The following is a 20,609-nucleotide window of genomic DNA, read 5'->3' on the forward strand; positions in this document are numbered from 1 at the left end:
CACTTATAATACCACAGCCACAGCTTCTCAAAATTATCTCTGTCTGCGAAGTTCATCCAGGCAAAAACATATGCTGTGAAAAACGATTTTTAAGATCACAACGTTAAAAAAAGGGAACAGAAGAAAAGAAGCAACATGTAATATATTGCTTCAAAACCACTCACAGAATTTTCCCAGTTAACACAATGTTTATTTTCAATACACTTTTCTTGTTTACTTGATTAAATTTCATGACCATGTACTTCAAAACTACACATGCACCTACATCATATTATTAACATCTGACTTTGCTGATATCAAAAAAACAATTACATTTAGAGCTTGCTTTTGTCACCAAGTAAAGTAAATATTCTGCAGACCTGCTGATTATAGCAACACCAGTTTCAGGCTTATTTCTGAAAMACTGATTTTAAACAGAAATGAAACAATGAAAAGGTCTTACCTTTGTGCATCCTTCTTGACTCTGACTCTTTGGTCATGGTTGCCAGGCAGTGAGGAAGTACGCTGCCACAGCTGTTGCTCTGGCCTAATGGCAAATGTCCCTGCAGGAAATTTTGTAAATACATAATTAAAACTATATTTCAAGACTTTTTTGTATCAGCAACTAATGGCAAAATAATGTGCTTTGTCACAGGTATTAATGTCATGTCATATCAATCAGCCACGGATATTTCAATTGTGCATTGTCTCTATTAGGCCAAAATGTGTTCAAAGTTGTACCTCCACCTTCCTGCTGTTCGTTGATTTATGACATCACAGAGTATTTTCACTTTATACATAACTTTACCTTTACCATTTAGAGGCCTTTGGGCCGCAAGAAAGCAACCATTTGTGCCTCTAGAATCAATTTAAACCAGCCTGAAAGCACAATCCTTGAGATAGGAACTGTGCATTTACGATTGATGCACTACAGCACGGCATTTCCAGAGGTCAGAATAATGGCTGAAGTACAGAGGGGCTCACCTATACTGCAATTTATTAACAAACTTGAAGGCCCTTCAAAGTCAACTTGATGTGTGAATTTTGGGGGGTTACATAACGCTTAGGGTGCTTCCCTGTGGCACAACAGAGGATTSATGCAGGGGCTGGGAGGCTGTGACAGCAGCAGCCACGTACTTTGTTTGCGATGCTGCGTCCCAGCGTGGCGCTGTTGAAGTGGGGAGACACGGACGGTGCGSTTTTCTTGCGGGGTAAGGTATCGCTCAGGTACGTGCACTCCCTGTGCTGCTTCTTGCGCTCCTCCAGGTTCCTGAAATGCTTCACAGGGAGTTGGTTAAGTTTTGACAAAATGAATTGATGCACTTGCTCAGTCATACTCTATATGAGAAACACTGAAGGTGATAGTCTGGAAAGAGCAAAATCTAACATACAGAGTACCTCCTGCTTCACAGTAAAGTCACAATAAAGTCATACCAATTATAAAAATGCATTAAATTCATRTGCACATTTTATGTACATGTCCCTTTTATTATGCTCATGTACCTTTCCTTTTGTGTTAAAAATTCAAGTCTAGTGTACAAGTGGAACCCAATTACAAAGGGAAACTTTTCCTTGCAAGTTATTCTAATGAATTGGTGGCTTAAAACCAATACAGCTTTTGAAAGGCATTGTTCGAATGTATATGAAAAATTAATTTAGGATTTCACACATATATTATTGCTGCAAGTCCTCTGACAGTTACAATGGCTCCTGAATATTAATATTTGCCTCTGCATTATTAAATATAAGGTGAATTTTCCTTCAGTAACATTCTGTAATACAGATTTTTAAATGAGCAGTGCCTTTAAGTGCAACTGCAAACACCATCAGCTTACAGACTAAGTCCTCACACATAAATCAWCTTTGTAGTCATCATAACAAAAGCAAACAAACCAAAATAATCCCAAGTTATCAGCTTTGAATCTGTTACCTGTTGTTGCCTGCGGTGTTTCTTAGCTGGCAGAGGTGGAGGTGTGTCAGATAAAGGAATAGGATCTACATGAGTACCCATGACCTCAGGCCAATGGACTGATGGAAGTTGAGCAATAGAGCGAGGAGAAAGAGAGTGAGGAAACACAAATCCAGAACAGAGAGGTGATCTTAGCTTTATAGAAAAAAGAGAGATTACACACAGAGTTTTCTTTTTGGAATTTCTCAAAAGATACGGCACATACAAGCTGCAGTTTTAGCACTGTGTTTATTGGAGTGTTCAGCAGGACAGGAGGTGTGCTGTATTGAAACTCCCAAGGTATGCTGAGCTACCAGAAGCAGCACAGAAACTCCAAATTCTAAACCAGCTTCTGCCTTGTTGCAGTGCAAAGGTATGTAGCATTATAATTGTAAGGTTATTCTGTTCCTTTAGAAGGGGATTTATTAAAAAATTGCTCTGGTCATTTTAAAGGCAGTAATACCACAAACAATGAGGAAAAGAAAGTAAGCTAGAAGACAGRACAGACTCTGTGGGATAGCTAAAATAGGTAGAAGCTACCCATTTCCCATAACTATTCAAGATATACTTTTACCAATTTAGAGAGGGGGAAAAGAAAAGCTACAAAACATACAAAATGAACACCTGAACATGACACTAATCCAGTTGTCTACAGACTACTTCCCAAAGTGCATTACAYTATACTGTTTGGCAGGCAGATTGTCACCTAGTGCTGCTTGGGTCATAAGAATTCAGGAATTCAGTTATTTTGGCCTTCCGAGTCCCATCTACTTCATCAAAGACACTTTRCAACTGGAGCGATCCTTCAGCTTTATTATTAAATTGGTTATCTGACTCAGTAACTGGCAGAGGGCAGTTTGTTTTAGGGTCAGTTTGTTACATGTCAAGTTACCAAAAAATAAAAAATAAAGAAAATAAAAAGGCAGCCATGAAAGAACAATGCAAACAAAGGGAAATGTCTCTCAAACAAACCTCTTTATTTTGTGGCTGGCTCGTCAGCACAGCCGTGGAAGGCTCAGTGGCAACTGCTTCAACATCTGAGGGGGTCTGAGTGGAAGGGGATATATTCGTGGAATTGCCATACAGCTCACTAATTTCACTTACACTGATATAGCCCTAAAAGGAGGAATTCAGAAGTTAAAAGGAGCAAAAGCCAAAAGACGTGCAAGAGTATTAATGTATCCAGTACAATGAGAGTTAGTTTAGAGTGATTCAGCCAAATATTTGTTATCATTGAAATGCACGCTGAAATATATCAATATTTGTAATCATTGATTTATTAATCATAAATAAAATAAAATTAGCATCAAGATTTTCAAATGTTAAAATACATGGATTCTGAAAATTCTTAATTCTTAATTTAATTTGAAAACCATTTGTGTAATCAAAATGCAAATATACATTAAGTGTCAAAAAGATTTTACTAAAATGCAAATATCCTTTAGAAATTATGTAGCTCTTTCTCAGGAAAGCTGATTGGGTGAAAAGGAAGAACAAATATTATTTTTATATCTTAATTTTTTTCGTGCATGATTACATAAAATAATCTGATTTGTTTCTTGGCTAACTATTAAGCTAATTTGAGTAAATCAAATGACTAACAGAAGTGGGAAGAACTTCTATAAGGACTTCTGTAAGGAAGAACTTCTATAAGCCATTCCTATAAATTACACTAACTCAACATCTTCCATTTGCATTGTCTGAAAGACACTTCTAACTTTTACATGTTAYCTGAAGACTCAGGTAAGATGCTGTTAGTGTTAGCCCTGTGGCCATTACAGTTTGTTTCTTTTTTTTTTTTCAAATTAAGCAGTCATACAGGAGGTGATGGACTGAAGGATGGCAGCAACATCAGTGTGCTTCTGCCTGCAGAGAGGATTCATGCAAGCAGCTTTAAGATATAATGGCAAAATATAGTTACTGCATGTATTTTGATGTTAACTGCACAAATGTTATTTAAAAAGTAAAATACGGATTTTAATCCATTGTACAAAGTCAAATGTCCTAATTTCTTATCCACAGAAAACAAKGCTGTGCAAAAGGAAGAATAAATCACATAAAGATGAGCTAGAAAGGTGCTTATTTTAAAATCAAGAGTAAAGCTGCTTTCACATTGACAGCGTGTGGTGAGGGCTATGTTTCTATTACTGCACCAACATACTGACATACCAGTGTGTACACTTCAGCAGTGCCATAAGAGAAGCCACAGACTGCTAGAGTATTTCTTCTTTTTAGAAATGCCTAAATTTAGCAACGATCACAGAAGACAATTTGAGAAGAAATACCAACATTACTATCTATTAGCATAMTTTTCAAGGTATGTTATCAGTTATTTCAAGCAGATAAGACAATTCTGGAAAAYRATGTATCRGACGGTGAACAAAGCACTCYACAAATGGGAGRCAAATTTTAACTCTCATATYATTTGATACAAGACSTCATATTATCTTAACTCTCATTAAYTGAGGAAACTGGCTAAGATACTAAAGTTTATCTCTCAAAATGTGTGACCACACTACAGTAAAGAGTCCAGTATKAATTAATATAAAACTTGCTTAACAATCTTTTAGTGGCAGTTTATCAGTAACCAAAACTCAGCCATTCTATAATGCAATATTGTGTTCATTTTAAAGATAAAAGCACTTTCACCATTACATGAGAAACATCCACTTCTGACTCACATTGCCAATGAGGATTCAYAATGGGGATAAAAAACCAAGTAAGGAACAAATGACTGTGCTGTGCACTAGCTCAGGCCCCTATTACACTAAATAAAATAAATGATTTCAAGTCAGATTAGTCATCCAAGTAATTTTGTCAATGCTGAACTTTTAAACAGCATTGATTTTGCTTAAACTGTGTGAGCARCCCCACGGTGAAATGAACCCCTGTGCCAGCAGTCTCTGTAAGCCTCTCTGCCATTTGGTGCTCGATTTTAAAGGTGCCAGGACAGTCAGAGAAGAATTAAACTGGACTGAGACAAACGACAAATGACATTGGCAAAGAAAGGCATTTCTTTTGTAGGACAAAGCCTACAGAAACATTGAGAATRAAACAGATAACCCTTGCTGTTCCTTCTCTTACTTGCTTTGGGGCAAGTCCTAACTGATTTCAGTGCAGTGATCAGAATGACACCACTGAATAACCCATTAAAAAGCGTGTAGCTTCAACTAATGTAGCTGCATTCTAAAGTATGGGATTAAACAAGCCATTGTGTGGATGTGAAAAAAAAAAACAAAACAAGATACCATCCACTCTCTAGTGAGAGAAGATCCATTCAAAAGAAACAAAAAATGAAGCTTAAACTTGCCATATGTCCTGGTGGGAGGTCAGATGTCCAAGTCAGAACATAACCTAGGACACTGAAAGTCTAAGCAAGTGARGAAGGGTGCTCAACCTCACTGGCATGTGAAACTGCACACCAGGAACTTGGAGATCAGCTAAGCAAGATYCCAATTCCTGGGTGCTGAAAGGACAAGTGGTTGCTTTAGACTTCGAGAGCCCAACTTCCCAGAGTGACACCTACATCATTAGATGTGGCACATCTTGTTCAGGGTTTCAACACCAGCAGATCCAGCAAATCCAGGCACAACTCTAAAGCAGATGCTAATGACGCAGCCATGGATGCCTGTCAGTGTATTTTAAATGCTRAATCTTCTGCTAACTCTAACTATTCAAAGAAGATAAATAGCTTGATATGTATCTTAGAACCACAATAGCTTGAATTCTTCAAATCAATTCTTTTTATAAAGAACAAAATGTACATTTGTCATACTTCAGCAAAGAGACTTATAATAAGGGAGGCGATGCAATGATAAAATCTACAGTGCAAAAATAAGACCAAATTGTATTTGTACTTGAACAGAGTTATTCCCAGATCTCATTCTTCACTTCAATGAGGTTTAATTGTCTATTTTGAGAAAATTGGACATACATACACACTCCAACACATAAAACCAATCATTTCTCCATAGCAAGAGATTAAAGSCATACAAGTTAAATTTGGAAGAATGTCAGAAGAAGCTATTTTTGCTCACTAATGAATTTGGACTTCTATGAATAAGGTAAAATGTTGTATGAAATTATTTTGTAAAGATTTGACAACTAGGACTTCACTAAACATGAGAGTACTGTTGTATGAAGCATTATTAAAAGTTAGTTATGGTAAAGTTAAAAGCAGAGAAACACTTTACCTCTTTCAGACTATTGGGACTGACAGGAAATCCCTTTCCTCCGGAAAGTGTGGAATATTTCTTTTCCAGATTACAGAGATTTTCTTTTTCCTGTTAAAACCRGACATTTTATATTAAATACCAACAGCCATGTAATGAAAATAAATGTMATTTCTTAGACTGTGTGAAGAAAAACAGTGGGATAGAAGGCTGAAATGGCACAGCAAAGCTTCAGCTTCATCAATTTAGAATAGAACTGAACAGAAAAGGGAGGTATGGAACAAAAGGCAAACGAAAACCTTTATTTAACAATCACAGCCAAACCAAGTAAGTCCTCCTTCGGCATTTTGAAAATGATGATTCTGCTTAGTGAACTAAACATGATTTCTCTCATGACTTAGAGCAGAACACAAAATGGGTCACACCAGCTTCTTATTAACCAGATGTTAGCTGATGTGCAGTAGCTTATCTCGTGGCCTTATGGGGCTATTAGAAGCCCAAAACCTGAGTGCTGTGTGCCCATTTCCAGCAGCCACACAGRGAGCACGGCTTCCAGTTCAGCACCTGGGTGGGTGCCCCTGCTGGGGCCCTCGGGAAAGRGGACACCTCTAAAACACTCTCAATTATCAAGTGCCACCAGTGTTTTCTCATACGAAATCTGCTGATTAACTGCAAAAGATTTCCTTTTTTTTTTAAAGGTGAATGTCTATCATATTATTACCAACTTGYTCGTTTATGCACAACTGATACTTTTCTTGTGCTCTACATTCTTTTGTTCTATGAAATGCTCTTTTATTACATGCTAGAAATGTTTGAAAGACAAAAATACTTACCCTTTGCAGCATCATTATTAAGTTGTTTTTCTCTTTTACAAAATGATCTTGTTCTCTTTGTGCTTGTTGGACAATATGATTGGCTTGTTTTTTGAGAGCAGAAATCTTTTCCTAATTTAAGCAGAAAATAATCACAATTTACATGATTTATTTTCAAAGCTCAAGACAACCTGTAGCAAGGATCCTGTTCATGAGAGTTCACTTTTTCATATGTATGACTAAGCAGCAGGAAAATAAGTTTTTACAAGACAGCTCACTGCTCTGAAGGAGATAAGTAGGAATTAGCAAAGRGAAAACTTTAACAAGAGACAAAAGAATAAYTGYACATATTCTTTAATAATATAGTGAYAACATCCATACATCCATATACTGAACAGAACCAGTTTAGAGATCCAGCCTCTGGTTTCTGAAAAAAAGTGGCATTTAATTCATTGAGATAGRACTAATATATTATAACTAATTTTCAAAGTGACTGTATTTTCTTAATTTGGTATTCTACTATTATTTTAATAAAACCATTTAACAGCACAATTAATAACAAGCCTCAAATAACTGTAGTTTTGTCCACAGTATACAAATCTCCTTTCTCAAAGAGAAAAAAAAATATTTTGCAATTTTTTTTTAGCAAATCAAAAGTTTGATTTTCATATGCAAATACGCAAACAGGGCATGAAAAGTTAATTTCTTTGTTTTTGGAGAAGTGAATTATTTGATCTGTGTGGGGRTGTCACTGGGCCATTGTCCTTGCTCTTTCACAAACTCAAAGAGGAACATTTTGCATTACTTCTTGCAGATGGGCAGGCTGTAGATCCCTTTCCTTGCCCTAATGCAGTGTTGGTCTCTTACCTTTCTACTGACAATGCTGCGCTGATATTCAGCTACTTCATGCAGGAGCTGTTGTGTTAAATTTTCCTTCTCTTCATCTAACCTGCTTTCATGTTCAAGCTGCTGAAATTCTAAATCTTCAAAGTGTTTGCTTTCTATGTCCAGAATATCAGCATCCTTAAGAAAGAAAATATGTAATATAAACAAAAGTTCTCATGCTTTCATTGACACCACAGTAGAGGTACTTACAAACACAACAAACACCTAAAATTATATTTATGTATTTTCTACAACATGTCTCACCAGGATCTCAAAACTTTTAATGAGCCACTCTCATAATAAGAGAGTAAATAGGGCTAAATATTATTTTGATGTTGCTTTCTCCATCAYTCCGACTGTGCCTCCTGCTAAGAAGCACCTGCACGGTGCAGGAGCTGTTTTGCACATTCAGAGCAAGTAGAGCCTCCCAAGCTGGTTGGGCTCTGCTGTGGCCTGGCTTGGACACCACCAAAGCCTGAACCCACCTGGTGAGGCTGTCACATGCTAAACTCAGAGGGCACCTGCTTTCCAGCCAAAAAGGACAAAARTATCACACCAGTACCCCAGAGAGCTGCACACAGCAATTATGGGAACGCACACTCAGCGAGCAAGCCTGGATTACAGTCAGAATTCCTCCAGGTCCAGCACAAGTTCCAGCACTGCTTTTATCAGCAGACACAGACAGGTGAGACAAAACTGGTGTGGAGCCACGTGTGCCATCTGCACACTGCCAGCACCTCAGCAGTGATGGCCAACCGTGCAATTCCTCAGCCACAGGCTGGTTGTGGACACCACACTGGAACTGAGAATTGCTCTCTGTGCAATTAAGGACTCTAGCCATCCCCCCTAGCCAGCAGGTATTTTACTTCAGAAATGTTATCAGCCCACTTTTACACATTCCCCTGGACTGTTACCTGTTTTGTCAGAAAAAGAAGATGTYGAATGCTGCAGAAATGAACCAAGAAATAACACCTGCCTTCCACTTAGGGATGATGAGATAAAACTCATGGTGTYTTTCAGCATGAGAAATTAATGCTAATCTTCCCTCTGCAATATCTGCACATTCATAATATGAATGCCTGCTTACAAATTTCAGAGTCTGAAGAAAAGGGTGTTGTGAATAATTGCAGCATCAGTAAATGGTAAGGCTCTCTGAAGCACATAACTTGCTGCACAAGAAAACCTAYACCCTGGAAGCAATTTATCATTTTAGAGGAATGCAAACTTGTTCCTTTTCTTATTTCAACCTAAAGCAAAGGTTAACGGCCAAGACAAGGCACAGCTAAGGTAGGTCTCTATGCAAGGAACTCAAAACCAGGTTCCAGTGTGTCAGGGAAAGACACAGGATGCAGAAACTGAAGAATCCAAGTTATTACATGGAATACAAACATCTTCCCCTTACTCTCCAAAGATCTGTTCTTCACTTGCAGGACACAGTGAAGAGATCAAAAGCRAAGGTGTGGGCTAAAATTTATAGGAAAGCAGGTACAGATATGTGTCATTCAAACTGGCCAGACATCTTCAGCATCCCCAAAAAATCCAGAAGGGCTTTGCCTGGGCCATGAAAGTCAATAAATTCAGCCTATCATAGACCGCAATGATTGCTATTGAGGCAGTAGAACAGACTTCAGAAGAAGCAACCAATAACCAAAAAGCCAAATGGGGGCATTTAAAATACACTTCCTGCCCAACAGGGAGAGTGTATATTTTTTTCAGATACAGGGAAGCCCAGAATGTGCCAGATGCCCACCCCAACCCGAACTCCAGACCCACCCTGCAGCCAGTGGCTAACAGTGAAATTGTGCCCATGGGCACAAACGAGCAAGTTCCTGAAGCTCTAGAAAACAAGGAATTTGTCTCCTTCTCACCTTCCTCATTGTCAGTAAAGTGGCACAACACAACTGCTGTAGACTCAGGTATTTCACAGAATGGTTTGGGTTGGGAGGGACCTTGTTCCAAACCCCTGCCATGGACAGGGAGCCTTACACCAGACCAAGCTGCTCCARCTCCCAYCCAACCTGGCTTTCAACACTTCCAGGCATGAGAAGTGTACGAGTTCCCTGGGCCACCTGTTCCTTACCAACCTCTGAGTAACGAATTTCTTCCAAACATATAAAATAAACCACCCCTTCCAGTTTAAAGCCATTACCTCTTGTACCCCTTAGCCACAGTTAACTCCCATTACAACTGCCTGGAATAATAAGCAAAAGAACTAACTGGACACCGAGCTGCACCCCTACATTTCAAGGTTTGTCCCAATTTCAAATCCAAAATCATTATTAAGACAACTTGTAAGGAACAAAAAAGATTTTCAATTGAAAAATGAAAAAAAAAATTAAATAAATGACCAGAAAGATTTCTAGAAGCCTCTTGGAGGTCAATATGAAAAGAGATTTACTACCATCCCACAAGACTGCAGCATCTCATGAATTAATACATTCAAGCATGTGATTGCAGAGGAAAGGCTTCCTTTCCTTTTAATATGTATGAGACATTACATAATACTGCCTTTTTTTTTAAGGTAACATACAAAAATCATTAAGTTTCTCAAAACCAGCACACTTTTTCTGTAGTAACTGAGAATTTAACATTGTTGTTGCCAAAGCTGAGCTTTTTTACTTTTTGCTCTTTGRAAAAAGCTAAATAGAATTCTGCAAATAAAGCAACATCTAAAGAATATCTCCTGGAAAGCAGAAAAACCTTTTTTTTTTTAATCACTGCTATTACAGTCTTTCCTCCTGATACAAATACCCTAGGCAGAAAAATAGAATTAACTTTTAGATGGTCTCCTGAGCTTGCCATACTGATGCTTTCAGAATTATTTCCCCTGCTCACTAAGGACATCTATATGTGCTGTATGACTCACTTAAGGTTAATGAATACTAAGATTTTTCCACAAAAAATAAGGGTACCTTCACTGACAATATTGGCCTTTTTGTTTACAAATAACGCAAATTAAAATGAAATTGCAATTAGACTTCATGCAAAGTTCATTTATACCAGTGTGACACTGTTAAGAATATAGAACAAAATAAAGCTATTTTAATAATTGGTAAAACCTTTAAAATGAATTTTTAAAAGTACAGTTCAGKCTAACAGCTAAGTCATATACTGAAAAAAGTTATCCATGGCTTCACTGAGATGGCCTTTTACTGGCTGATTCCTGTCTTTGCTCACACAGGTGAAGAATGATGCTCCACCATCACTCTAAACATCACAACAGCTTCCATGTCACCCAGCAGGCCTAAAGGCCAACTACAGGCAAGTGACCCAAAGCTTTAAAAACATTCAACACCAAATGATTTGTAATCCACACATTTGCACTCTACTTGTTTGCCATCATGCACATAATCTCACACAGGCATTCCACACAAAACCTTTGTGACTATTAACAATGCTAAGCTGCAAATATGTTCAGACACTGGATACTKAAAAGAGAATATGGTACACTTAACTAAAAAAAAAAAGAAAGTTAAAAATCAACAAAATTAAAAAAAAAAATAGTTCAATCTTGAAACTTGCTACTGACCCTCTTCAGCTGCTGCTGTAACTGTTCCCTCATGGACTCAGGGCAATTATCAAGCTGTGTCTTCTGCTCGGAGTAAAGCTCCTGAAGCCTCTCTAGTTTTTCCCTCTCAGCATCAAGTTTTAATTTTTCCTGAAGCATGAACCAGAAAATAAAGAAAATTACCTTCAAACCCAAGCAGTTGTTAGTGATTATGACAGTGTCTGGCAAAACCTTAATGAACAGTCGAAGCACTTAGGTCAGAGACAGAAACCWTGTTAGTGGAAATGCAATGGTGGGATGCAAAATGATCAAAACAAAACATTCATCATTTTAGTGGAGTGATTAATTCTCTCCCTCATCACTGTGTTTTTGACCTGTGCCTGGATGATGCTRTTAAAGCCCCCTGCCCAAATACTTCTCTCACCTAATGAAAAAAAAAAAAGGGGGGGAACTGTAGCCACATTAGTGAGGTAACTGATGAAGCTGAGAGAGAAAGAGTAGCTTTTAGAAGGCAAAGTGGATAGAAAATTACTCCAGTGTGGCAGTGAGGGAGAAATGGACCTTCCCAGGAGAATGAATTTCATGCCTGTGTGGCTCTGTACATTTAGCAAGCAGTGAAAAGCCAGAATGAGACAGAGCATCATAAAGAAATAACTCTGGGCCRGGAAATCCTGTTGCAGCAGAAGCACCAAGTGATCCAGCAAATTTGCTTCAGGATACRGGAACTGCAACCTGCTCATGGGGATCAAAGGGGACAGCTTCCCTGGTCTCCTCCAACTTGTTCAGCTTCCCTCTTGTTCCACTCAAGCAGCAGAACTCAGCACACTGCTTCTCACCCTCCAAAACCTTTGGCCTTTTAATCTTTGTAATCAAATACTACGTGATTTACCAAAGACTGGCTGCACATCACTGAAAGCTTGCCTGTAGACTGTAATTTATCTGTGGACCAAAGTTTRGGAACCAATAAATCAGAGCACAGAGCATTTTTTCAACGCCTTTCACTTGCATCTACTCTGGCCAACACAGCAGATGCATTTTTCTCCAATTCAGCAATTAAAAACCGGAAAAAAACCTAATACCCCCGATATGCCAGGCATAAACAATCAAGTAAGTTCCTGAAGCAAGGCTCTCTGCTGTCTTCTAGCACCACAACTGAAGAGCACTCTTTTTCTACTTTTTGTTCTGTAGTACTGCATCTCCTCTCACATGGTCTCTAGCTCTCCTCAATACTTAAAAATCATCAGTATTCTGGCTACYCCAAGAACAGCTGAATTCTGTCACAGCATCTACTCATTTCCACTTTTTCCAGTCCCAACTATTATTTAACTTTAAAATCAAATATGTGGCRCAGACACTGCATCACCCTTTGCCACAGAGAAGGAATGCCTTTAGTATCCCACACTTGCCATTTCAAACTGTGCGAGAACTTCCTTCTTGTTATGCCTCACACACAGCAGAGGCACAGTAATATACATGTATTTGATGCCTTCCTTCCTTATGATTTTATCTCTAAATCTGAGTGAGATCAGGGTTGGGATTTAGTTTCCCCAGTATTTAAAAAAAAAAAAAAAAGATGAATTTTTATTCAAGTCCAACGTCAACCAGATTCCCAGCTCCATTATGTTCATTTACACRTGAAGCTTCTCAGTTCAAACAATCAGATGAACAATATGCCCAACAGAAATACATTTTATTATTWAGCTTGTGAAAATGAACAACTGAGCCAGCATATTCTATGTCCTGAGATTCATGTACCAGCTTCCATCTTGCACCAGCAGCAGCAGGGATCAGAAATACAGAGGATGTAGCACGTGTGAGCYGCACAATGAGGGAGCAAGTAACTCCTGCGAGGTCACCTCCAGAYCACTGTCCCCAAGAAGCCCTGTTTGCTGAGTCAGCATTACTTCCACCACAGAAGGAAAGCTGGGAATGAACTGGTAGCTCCCCTCCTCACAAACTCTGCTGTCCATTTAACATGCAGCCCAAGGTCTGCCGCCTTGTTTCACACTTGCCTTTTTTGCCCACCCAGCCATCCAAAGCAGCAAGGACTTCTCTGACCTTAGCTGCAGTGCCTCAGGAGCTATGAATAGCTCTCTAAATGTCTGTGCACTGCTACAAGCATGCTCATTCATCAACGAGCACACCAAACCTCGAGTGAGAGGAGACATCATCAACAAGGATAAAACTCCCTGAGAATCCTGACGGAGATACTGTTACGTGCCTCGAGAAATTAGAAATGTATTCCTTTGAGATTGAAAGCGATACTCATCTGGTCTATTTATAGCATAGGAAGTGCTAACATCCCACCAAACTGGCTCCCTTCAAAATGTGCAGTCTTAACAGGAAATATCACTTTCAGCAGTGAGAGGCATTATATGTTTTGCAGCTGTGGAGTTAAGTTTGCTGACATCTCACGCTGTGCACTGGTAAAGTCCATTTAATGCACAAAAAGTAATTTGAATGAGAAAAGAGTGAGGAATTTTTCATACAGTCTTTTCTGTAAGTGAATCAACGTGAGCTCTTCTAGAAGGGGAAGGATTGGTAATTCTGCACACCAAGTGCAAGATGCAGCCGAGGCAGCAAACACCACAAGCTGTTTGCTCCAGAGCAGCACAGAGTGAGCAGAGCCCACGCTCCTGCTGCTCAGCCTCATTTAACACAGGAGCTGGGACTGGGTTAACAYTTCTGAGCAGGCAGCCCCTTCCCAGCCTCAGTGCTGGCGTCAGAGGAACAACAACTGTGGTCTGGCTGAAGTTTTTAACATGCTATTTCCAGAGAAAACAGGTACAGCATTCAGTCTTGAATTGCCCAACTTGGCTGATGGTCTGCCTCTAGATGCAGGTTAAACAAGTTTGGGGTCAGCCAGAATACAGAGCAGGACTGACGTGGGGTTTGATGATGCTGGGGCAATGCTTGGATCAGTTTTGGAGGATTTTTGGAAACTGTGAAGGATAGCAGCAGAAAGAATGGATGTTTGACACTGTTCCCAAAGGCACAGAAATGGGATGTCAGCAGAGAAAACACATGTATGAACACTGACCACAAGTGATCAACTAAGGACAGAAAGGGAAATCAATCTTTAGATCTGGTAGAATTGATTTTAGGGCAAAGAGAGAGGAAAAAAAGACTTTCTATACAACACATCTCATAGATCACGACTGAGGGGAGAGAAAAGGATGGAATTAAAGGCAATCACAAACCCTAGATGAATGGGAGCAACAGAAAGAAGGAGAAACAAATTGCTTCAGTGCTGTCTCCAGTGGTTAAAGATGCCCTGTGCCTGATGAGTACTCCCACTTTAAGCCYTATTGGCTTCCCACACCCCTTCTGMAGACAGCTGCTGCTTTGCAGCTTTTCATCCCAGTCTGCTACTGCAGGCAGGCAGGCTGGCTAGAATTGTACAGCAACATGTGACTGTGTGTACATGTGCCCTCTGAACCAACCCTTCTGCACAAACTCATAGACACTCTGAAGGAATGAAAGTAAATTGGATGAAACAGAGAATGCTTCTCAAAAAAAAACCAGCTAAAAACTGGACCAAAAAAAAACCCAAACAAATTAAGAGCCCTATCATTTTTACCAGGTCACTGTGAAATAGATTCTATGACTAGGTGAATTGGACTCACTCATGAACCCAAATCATCCTGCCCTCCAAAAAATTACAAAACCAAACMAAAAAAASCCCAAAGAACAAAAAAATTCCCCTCTAAAAGCTAAGGTATGTGTTATTTTCAGAGAGAAACTGTAAATACGCCCACAAGGCAAATGAAAGACAAAAAAAAAGCCAAACAAGCTGAATGATTCACATYTAATATCCTCTTATACTTCCCATGTTCCAGTCTGAAGTACTCCAGGATCTTCCTCAGTCCAACTCACCTATAAATCCTCAYGTTTTGAGGCAGCAACATCTCATAACCCACTCTTAACTTCAGACATTCCACATTCTGTATGGAATCAGCTAGTATCTAACTCTCACATGTTTCTGAGGAATGCAACTGCATATAACTGCCTAGGAAACCCCACTGAAATAAAATCGAGTCTCCTGTGCAAATTCTACAAGCTCCTCTTCTGTATTTTTAGACTCCTCTTTCTTGCATTCCTTGATCTCTTTCAGGACAGAAGCATAAACTTGCCACAATTGAATTCTTTGTCACTAAATCCCTGTGKGTTTCACCAAAAAAGCTATTAAGAGGAGAAAATAGAAAGTTTGCCAGGCATATGCAAAGGATCATAGTAAGAGAACAGATTGTTCATAATAGTTCTTTTTTCTGTATCATTGGTAACTATATTATACACAGTCTGTATTCAGTAGTGGCATCTATACAAGAGATCTCAATAGTTTTCTTTCAAATGCATGTGTTAATCTACTGTTAAAAAGCATTTCAAATCAGAGTAAGCAAGTAAAAAAATCACAACAGGTGCACACATCAACYGTCTCCTAAGACAACTCAAGTTTTTTTGAATTTCTAAGCTCTTTCTCTGACCTTTGCAATGTGTTGTCCTAGTGAACAAATGGGGAGACAAAAGAAAACCCATGATTCTAGAGCACTGYTCCTTCATGAGTGTAAATGAAGAAATAATCTTCCAAATCAGAACAAAAAACCAATTTCAAGTTACAGAATTAAAACTCTTAAATCTTCAACATCTAGATGACAGCAAGAGGATGCCCCTCAGGGTATAACCCATTCTGATACCTCTCTCATGATCGTTTCAAAAGAAAGCTTGTGAATTCAGGTTTTTCTCCTTGAGTCTTTGTAATCATCTTTGTAATCATCTTTKTAATCATCTTTGTCTTTGTCAGTGTTCTCTCTACAGGATAACCTGTTGTGATATATCCAGCAGATACAAATATTCCTCAAAACACCTAATCTTCACCTAAGACTGTGTCTTCAGGAGGTAGATAATGTTATGGACATTTGAAAATACTYATTTACATTTTGCTGAACTRGAATCTGACCAGAGGSTATGCTATAAGAAATAAATWTGTGAGATTCATCAGGATAAAAAAACCAGCAGCAGGAATTTTGCATCCAGAAGAGACAGGAYTGAGGAGAGAGGAGACAAGCATATTTAACTTTGATTGCTGGTGGCTCCTCAGACAGCTGCTCTTTCYTTGACTCTATTCTTGCAAGTCTTTGCAGTACTAATTCAGCAAACAGRCTGAGCTTCAAATGTTTTGGCATGTCTGGGATATTCGGTTAATGACTGAAAAAAATACTTCCACAAAAGCATGTGGACAAAATTAAATGTATTCCAAAAAAGATGAGTTATGCCCTGCCAGCTGCTCCTGATTTCTGCTCTTGAAGAGGGACAGGAAACCTGGGTTGATAAAGGAGYTCCAGAGTACATATTTTTACTATRACATAGGCAAAGGTCCYCTAGAAGAAAAGGAATAATCTAYCTCTCTTTTYTAAGAGTCTCAACTTTTGCATAAATAGTTGTTTTGAAAGGGTCTGCCAAATCTCCTGTTTAGCTGTGATTACCTCCCACAGCACATCTGCTGAATTCATTACTAATTTTCACTTATTCCTGTTTATTCATGCTTACTGGTTTATTCTTTCTTTCCCTGGCTATGCTGTTACTTTCAGCCTCATGCTCCACTTGGGGATGTGGGTGTGGGGGATMATTAACCATCCTTCTCCACATATGCTGAGCTGCACTTTAAAATTGAGGAAGTACTGTGCAAAAACAGAGCACAGTGCAAAGCTGGATGATATCCAATCAGGCAAATACAATTTTCTCCAATTTCCTTCTAGACAAACGTCAATCCTGATCTAAGCCTTACAAGTGAAGGTTCATAGGAAGGAAGTCGTAAATGTGAGCAGCACCATGGACCTGTGGTGCTGTTCCAGTGGAAAAAACAGCATCATTATTGTGCCATGACAGCACAGAATGACTGCCATGGGAATCACAGGGAGMTGGGCCCTGGTGGCAGAGGGAAAAGGGGACCTTGCTTCACCTGCTCGCTCTGTTCTGCCCAGCTCAGATCTCTCTAGAGCAGGCTGTGCTCAAAGTAAGTTTGTCAAGATCCGTAGCTAAAAGCTCTTTCCCTGAGAGCTTGAGGCTGTATCTGTCAAATTGTGTTAGTAAGGACTTATCAGGGCTCTCCCTGTACAAATGGAACTTGTGATTAATAGCTTAAATGATGATATTCACATATGTAGGTCATCATCTTTTTCTGTAGATAAAACCAAACATACAGCACCGTGGTAATGTAAAAAAAATAAAAATAAGAAAGAAAGAACAGGGTGACGGTAAGCTGTTCTCAAGGACAGTCAAGGAGGCAAAGCTGGACCTTTCTCCATATCCTAGCATGGTTTCCAGCACAGCTGAAAGCACAGGCCATRTGAATCACCTCTGGAGGCAGCCACCCCAGCCAGGACAAGTGAGTCCTGACAGCACYTGTACCTGGCATACAGGCACCATACCAGACTGTGTTGAGTCCTGCAGGGATGCTGGAAGGTTCTGTCATCTCTTTGAAATGGCAGCTCTGATTTCCAAAACCTAAGTAAATCAACACAATTTGCTTCTTTCCTTACAATGTGTGAGKTGGGAAATGCTGTAACTCACCCCAGGGTGTGCCCTGCACCATCTCCCCCACCATCAGTCCTGCCTCGTGCTCCGGGAGGGTTGAGCACAGGACTTGGATTAGACCAGCATGAAATACTGTACAAATATTGTACAAACCCACTTGTAAAACACATCCCTGGTTTACAAGGAAGGGGCTGAGACACAGAGACATTGCACCAGAGCAAAGAGCACAYGGACACAGCCCCCAACTGAACTCACTCCTGCTTTCTGACTTCCTTTTATGTTTTCCARTCAATTCTTTTGCCTTGCAAGGACTAAAAATCGTGGCTTTAATACTGTGAAAAAGTTGGCAAAACATTGTGTCCTCACCTAAATGAAATGCACACAGGGCAGTAAAAAAAATTGGAAACAAAAAATAAAATAATCAGGTAGAAGGTAATACAAGAGCTTCTACCTACAGCCCATTTSAAGTATATACCATGGGCCAATATTCAGGTTGTAATTTATTATCTTTCTTTTAAAGAATTTCACAAGTTTTTCAAACAGGTGCATGGTTCAGGATGAGACTCAAGCTGGCAKGAGTTTCCTGTCAAACAGGTGCCAAGAGCAGTGGCAAATTCCACAAGATGCTCAAGTTGCTCCAGAGACAAGCGCCATCATATGCATCACGAATGCCCACCATCRCTTCAAAAGTGAAATGAACTCTCCCTCTCACCTCCAGACAACAACACCCTGGGGTGTATCCAGGTATCACCCCCTCACCCTGACAGAAATGTCACCACTGTTAAGATATGGGACCCCAACAACTTCTTGCTTTGAAGCCCCACCAAAACCAAGATCCCAGCTACCGGTAGGAGTGAAATATTCAGGCAACAAATAGAAACTGTGACCAACCTGTGGATGCTGAGACACTCGTTCTTGCAAGAAGCGACAAAAAAAGTACCATAAGCAGAGTGGAAACTCCTGGCCAAAAYCCAAGCCTTAATTCTGTCCTGAATTTCAAATTATTTYGGCAAAAGGAACCACCCACCACCTCCACCTGAGCTTCCTTTCTGTAGGTGGGGGTTGATCCTGCACTACTACAGAGCCAACTTGTTGACTATCCTGCATCAGATCTGCATGRCTGAGCCTTAACACAGACACTCAAACCCAGCTTTTAAAAATGCTACCATTTCAAGCCAACCAGAACTTCTATTTGTTGACAGGAACAGTGCCATCTGTTTTGCTGGCTGACACTACTTTCCCCAGAACACTTCAGCTGTCACTTTATATTTTACTACTTTCATAGAAGCTCATCTCCCATTTCTATTTTCACCTTTTGCTTTCATGCAATGCTTTCAGACACATTCAAAAAAAAAAAAAAAAAAGAACTGGGAGTTTATTCCTACAAAGATAATTTCAGTATTTACTGAGCCATGGCTTGAAGTTTAAAGCACATACTCACAGCTGGCTTTGTTTGTTTGGTTGTTAGTTTAAAACAAAGAGGAACMCAAAGGAAAAGAYAACTGAAAATTTTGYAACTGATCTGACTAGTGCYATGCTTCATACTGAAAAAAACATTYTGAGCACTTGTTTAAAAGGCAATGTTTCGCCTTTTAAATAAGTGTTTTTTCTAGGCTGCTTTCYATGTTGCATTTTAACTGAAAAGTTAAAATAGACCTGTCCTTTGAATTTTTCTGACTGCTACATACACAGTAACATTCCATCAGATGACTGCAAGGTAATTTAAATCTCCTCCAGATTTTACAATAACTTCCATTAGTTTAATTGAACTTTGAGGCTCTTAGTGAACCAATACAAAAGGCAACAGATCTCTTGAATTTCTGAAATGGTTATATATTACCATTTACCAACCAAAACTTGTAGCAGCATCCTTCTGAAGGGTATCTGATTGCACACCCTATCTRCTGATACCCCCTTTAAATTCCTCTTTTTGCCAAAAAGCAAGTACAAAACATGTCCCGAAGGCAACTTAAAATGTGACCACAGGGAACACTGAAAGCTGAGGGGTCAGTGAGGGGTACACAAGAACAAGGAAAAGTGCAGACAGGAAAGTCCAGGGAAGTTCAAACCCAAAGTGGATGTGTGTGGTGTCCCCACAGAGTGGAGATGTGGGAGCACCATTCTCCTTTTCAGGCACAGAYTTGATGAGCACAGCCCCAAAACAGCAGCCAGGCTCTGGACAGGGCAGGCAGAAATCAAAGACAGAAAGCTCAGAATAAAACAATGCAAGCTGTAAGGTATGAATTAAATGGGAACTGTGAAACTGCTAAAAATGTGCAGCTTGTCTAAACAAAAGCAAATAATGAAGAAGACTTTCAGATATTTCTGGAAAGTTTAAAAAAAAGAAGAGAGACTAGCTAGAGCAGTTCCACCAGTGACAGGTCTAAATTATGAGGCAGAGGATAAAATTTAAAAAGGAAACAACACTGGCTGAAATCCCTGGAAAAACTTCCTGACCTTGAGGTGTATTTGGCCGTGGCACATCCCCTGTGGAGAAGRGAACTGCATAGCTGGAGAGGCCAGCAGAGCCTGCTGGAGGGAACTGGCACTCCCTGCTTGAGGGGAACAACTTCAGCTTGCAGGCCCTTTCCATCTCTGCATTTTATACTGCTATCCCATTTTGGAAATATAAGCCTATCTATTTTTTGTGTAGTTAAGAGCAATTATGAATGTGACTGTACTGATTAATTCCTGAGACTTAATTACAGAGACAATATTCTACAGTACTAAAATTGTCAGTCAGCAAACAAAATAAAACAACATAATTGCTT

The 20,609-nt window shown here is 39.5% G+C and overlaps 1 protein-coding gene across 5 annotated transcripts in view; it reads right to left on the bottom strand.

Annotated features, from left to right (window-relative positions):
• The window catches only part of PHLDB2 (pleckstrin homology like domain family B member 2), a 65,137-nt gene that overhangs the window by 17,293 nt on the left and 27,235 nt on the right, over positions 1–20,609 (bottom strand). For 2 of the 5 annotated variants that reach the window (XM_057371833.1, XM_057371832.1), the window contains exons 7-13: positions 11,326–11,454; positions 7,779–7,934; positions 6,933–7,043; positions 6,121–6,210; positions 2,900–3,043; positions 1,117–1,257; positions 443–542 (exon numbers count right to left, since the gene is read on the bottom strand). In XM_057371833.1, the coding sequence (XP_057227816.1) occupies positions 443–542; positions 1,117–1,257; positions 2,900–3,043; positions 6,121–6,210; positions 6,933–7,043; positions 7,779–7,934; positions 11,326–11,454 (871 nt within the window). The remainder of the gene's footprint in view (positions 1–442; positions 543–1,116; positions 1,258–2,899; positions 3,044–6,120; positions 6,211–6,932; positions 7,044–7,778; positions 7,935–11,325; positions 11,455–20,609) is intronic. The other 3 variants (XM_057371835.1, XM_057371834.1, XM_057371836.1) reach the window with 2 other exon arrangements.

Source organism: Malurus melanocephalus, unplaced genomic scaffold (assembly GCF_030028575.1).
Source record: "Malurus melanocephalus ecotype Western Australia unplaced genomic scaffold, MMel_1.1 scaffold_159, whole genome shotgun sequence".
In the NCBI taxonomy this organism is placed as follows: domain Eukaryota; kingdom Metazoa; phylum Chordata; class Aves; order Passeriformes; family Maluridae; genus Malurus; species Malurus melanocephalus.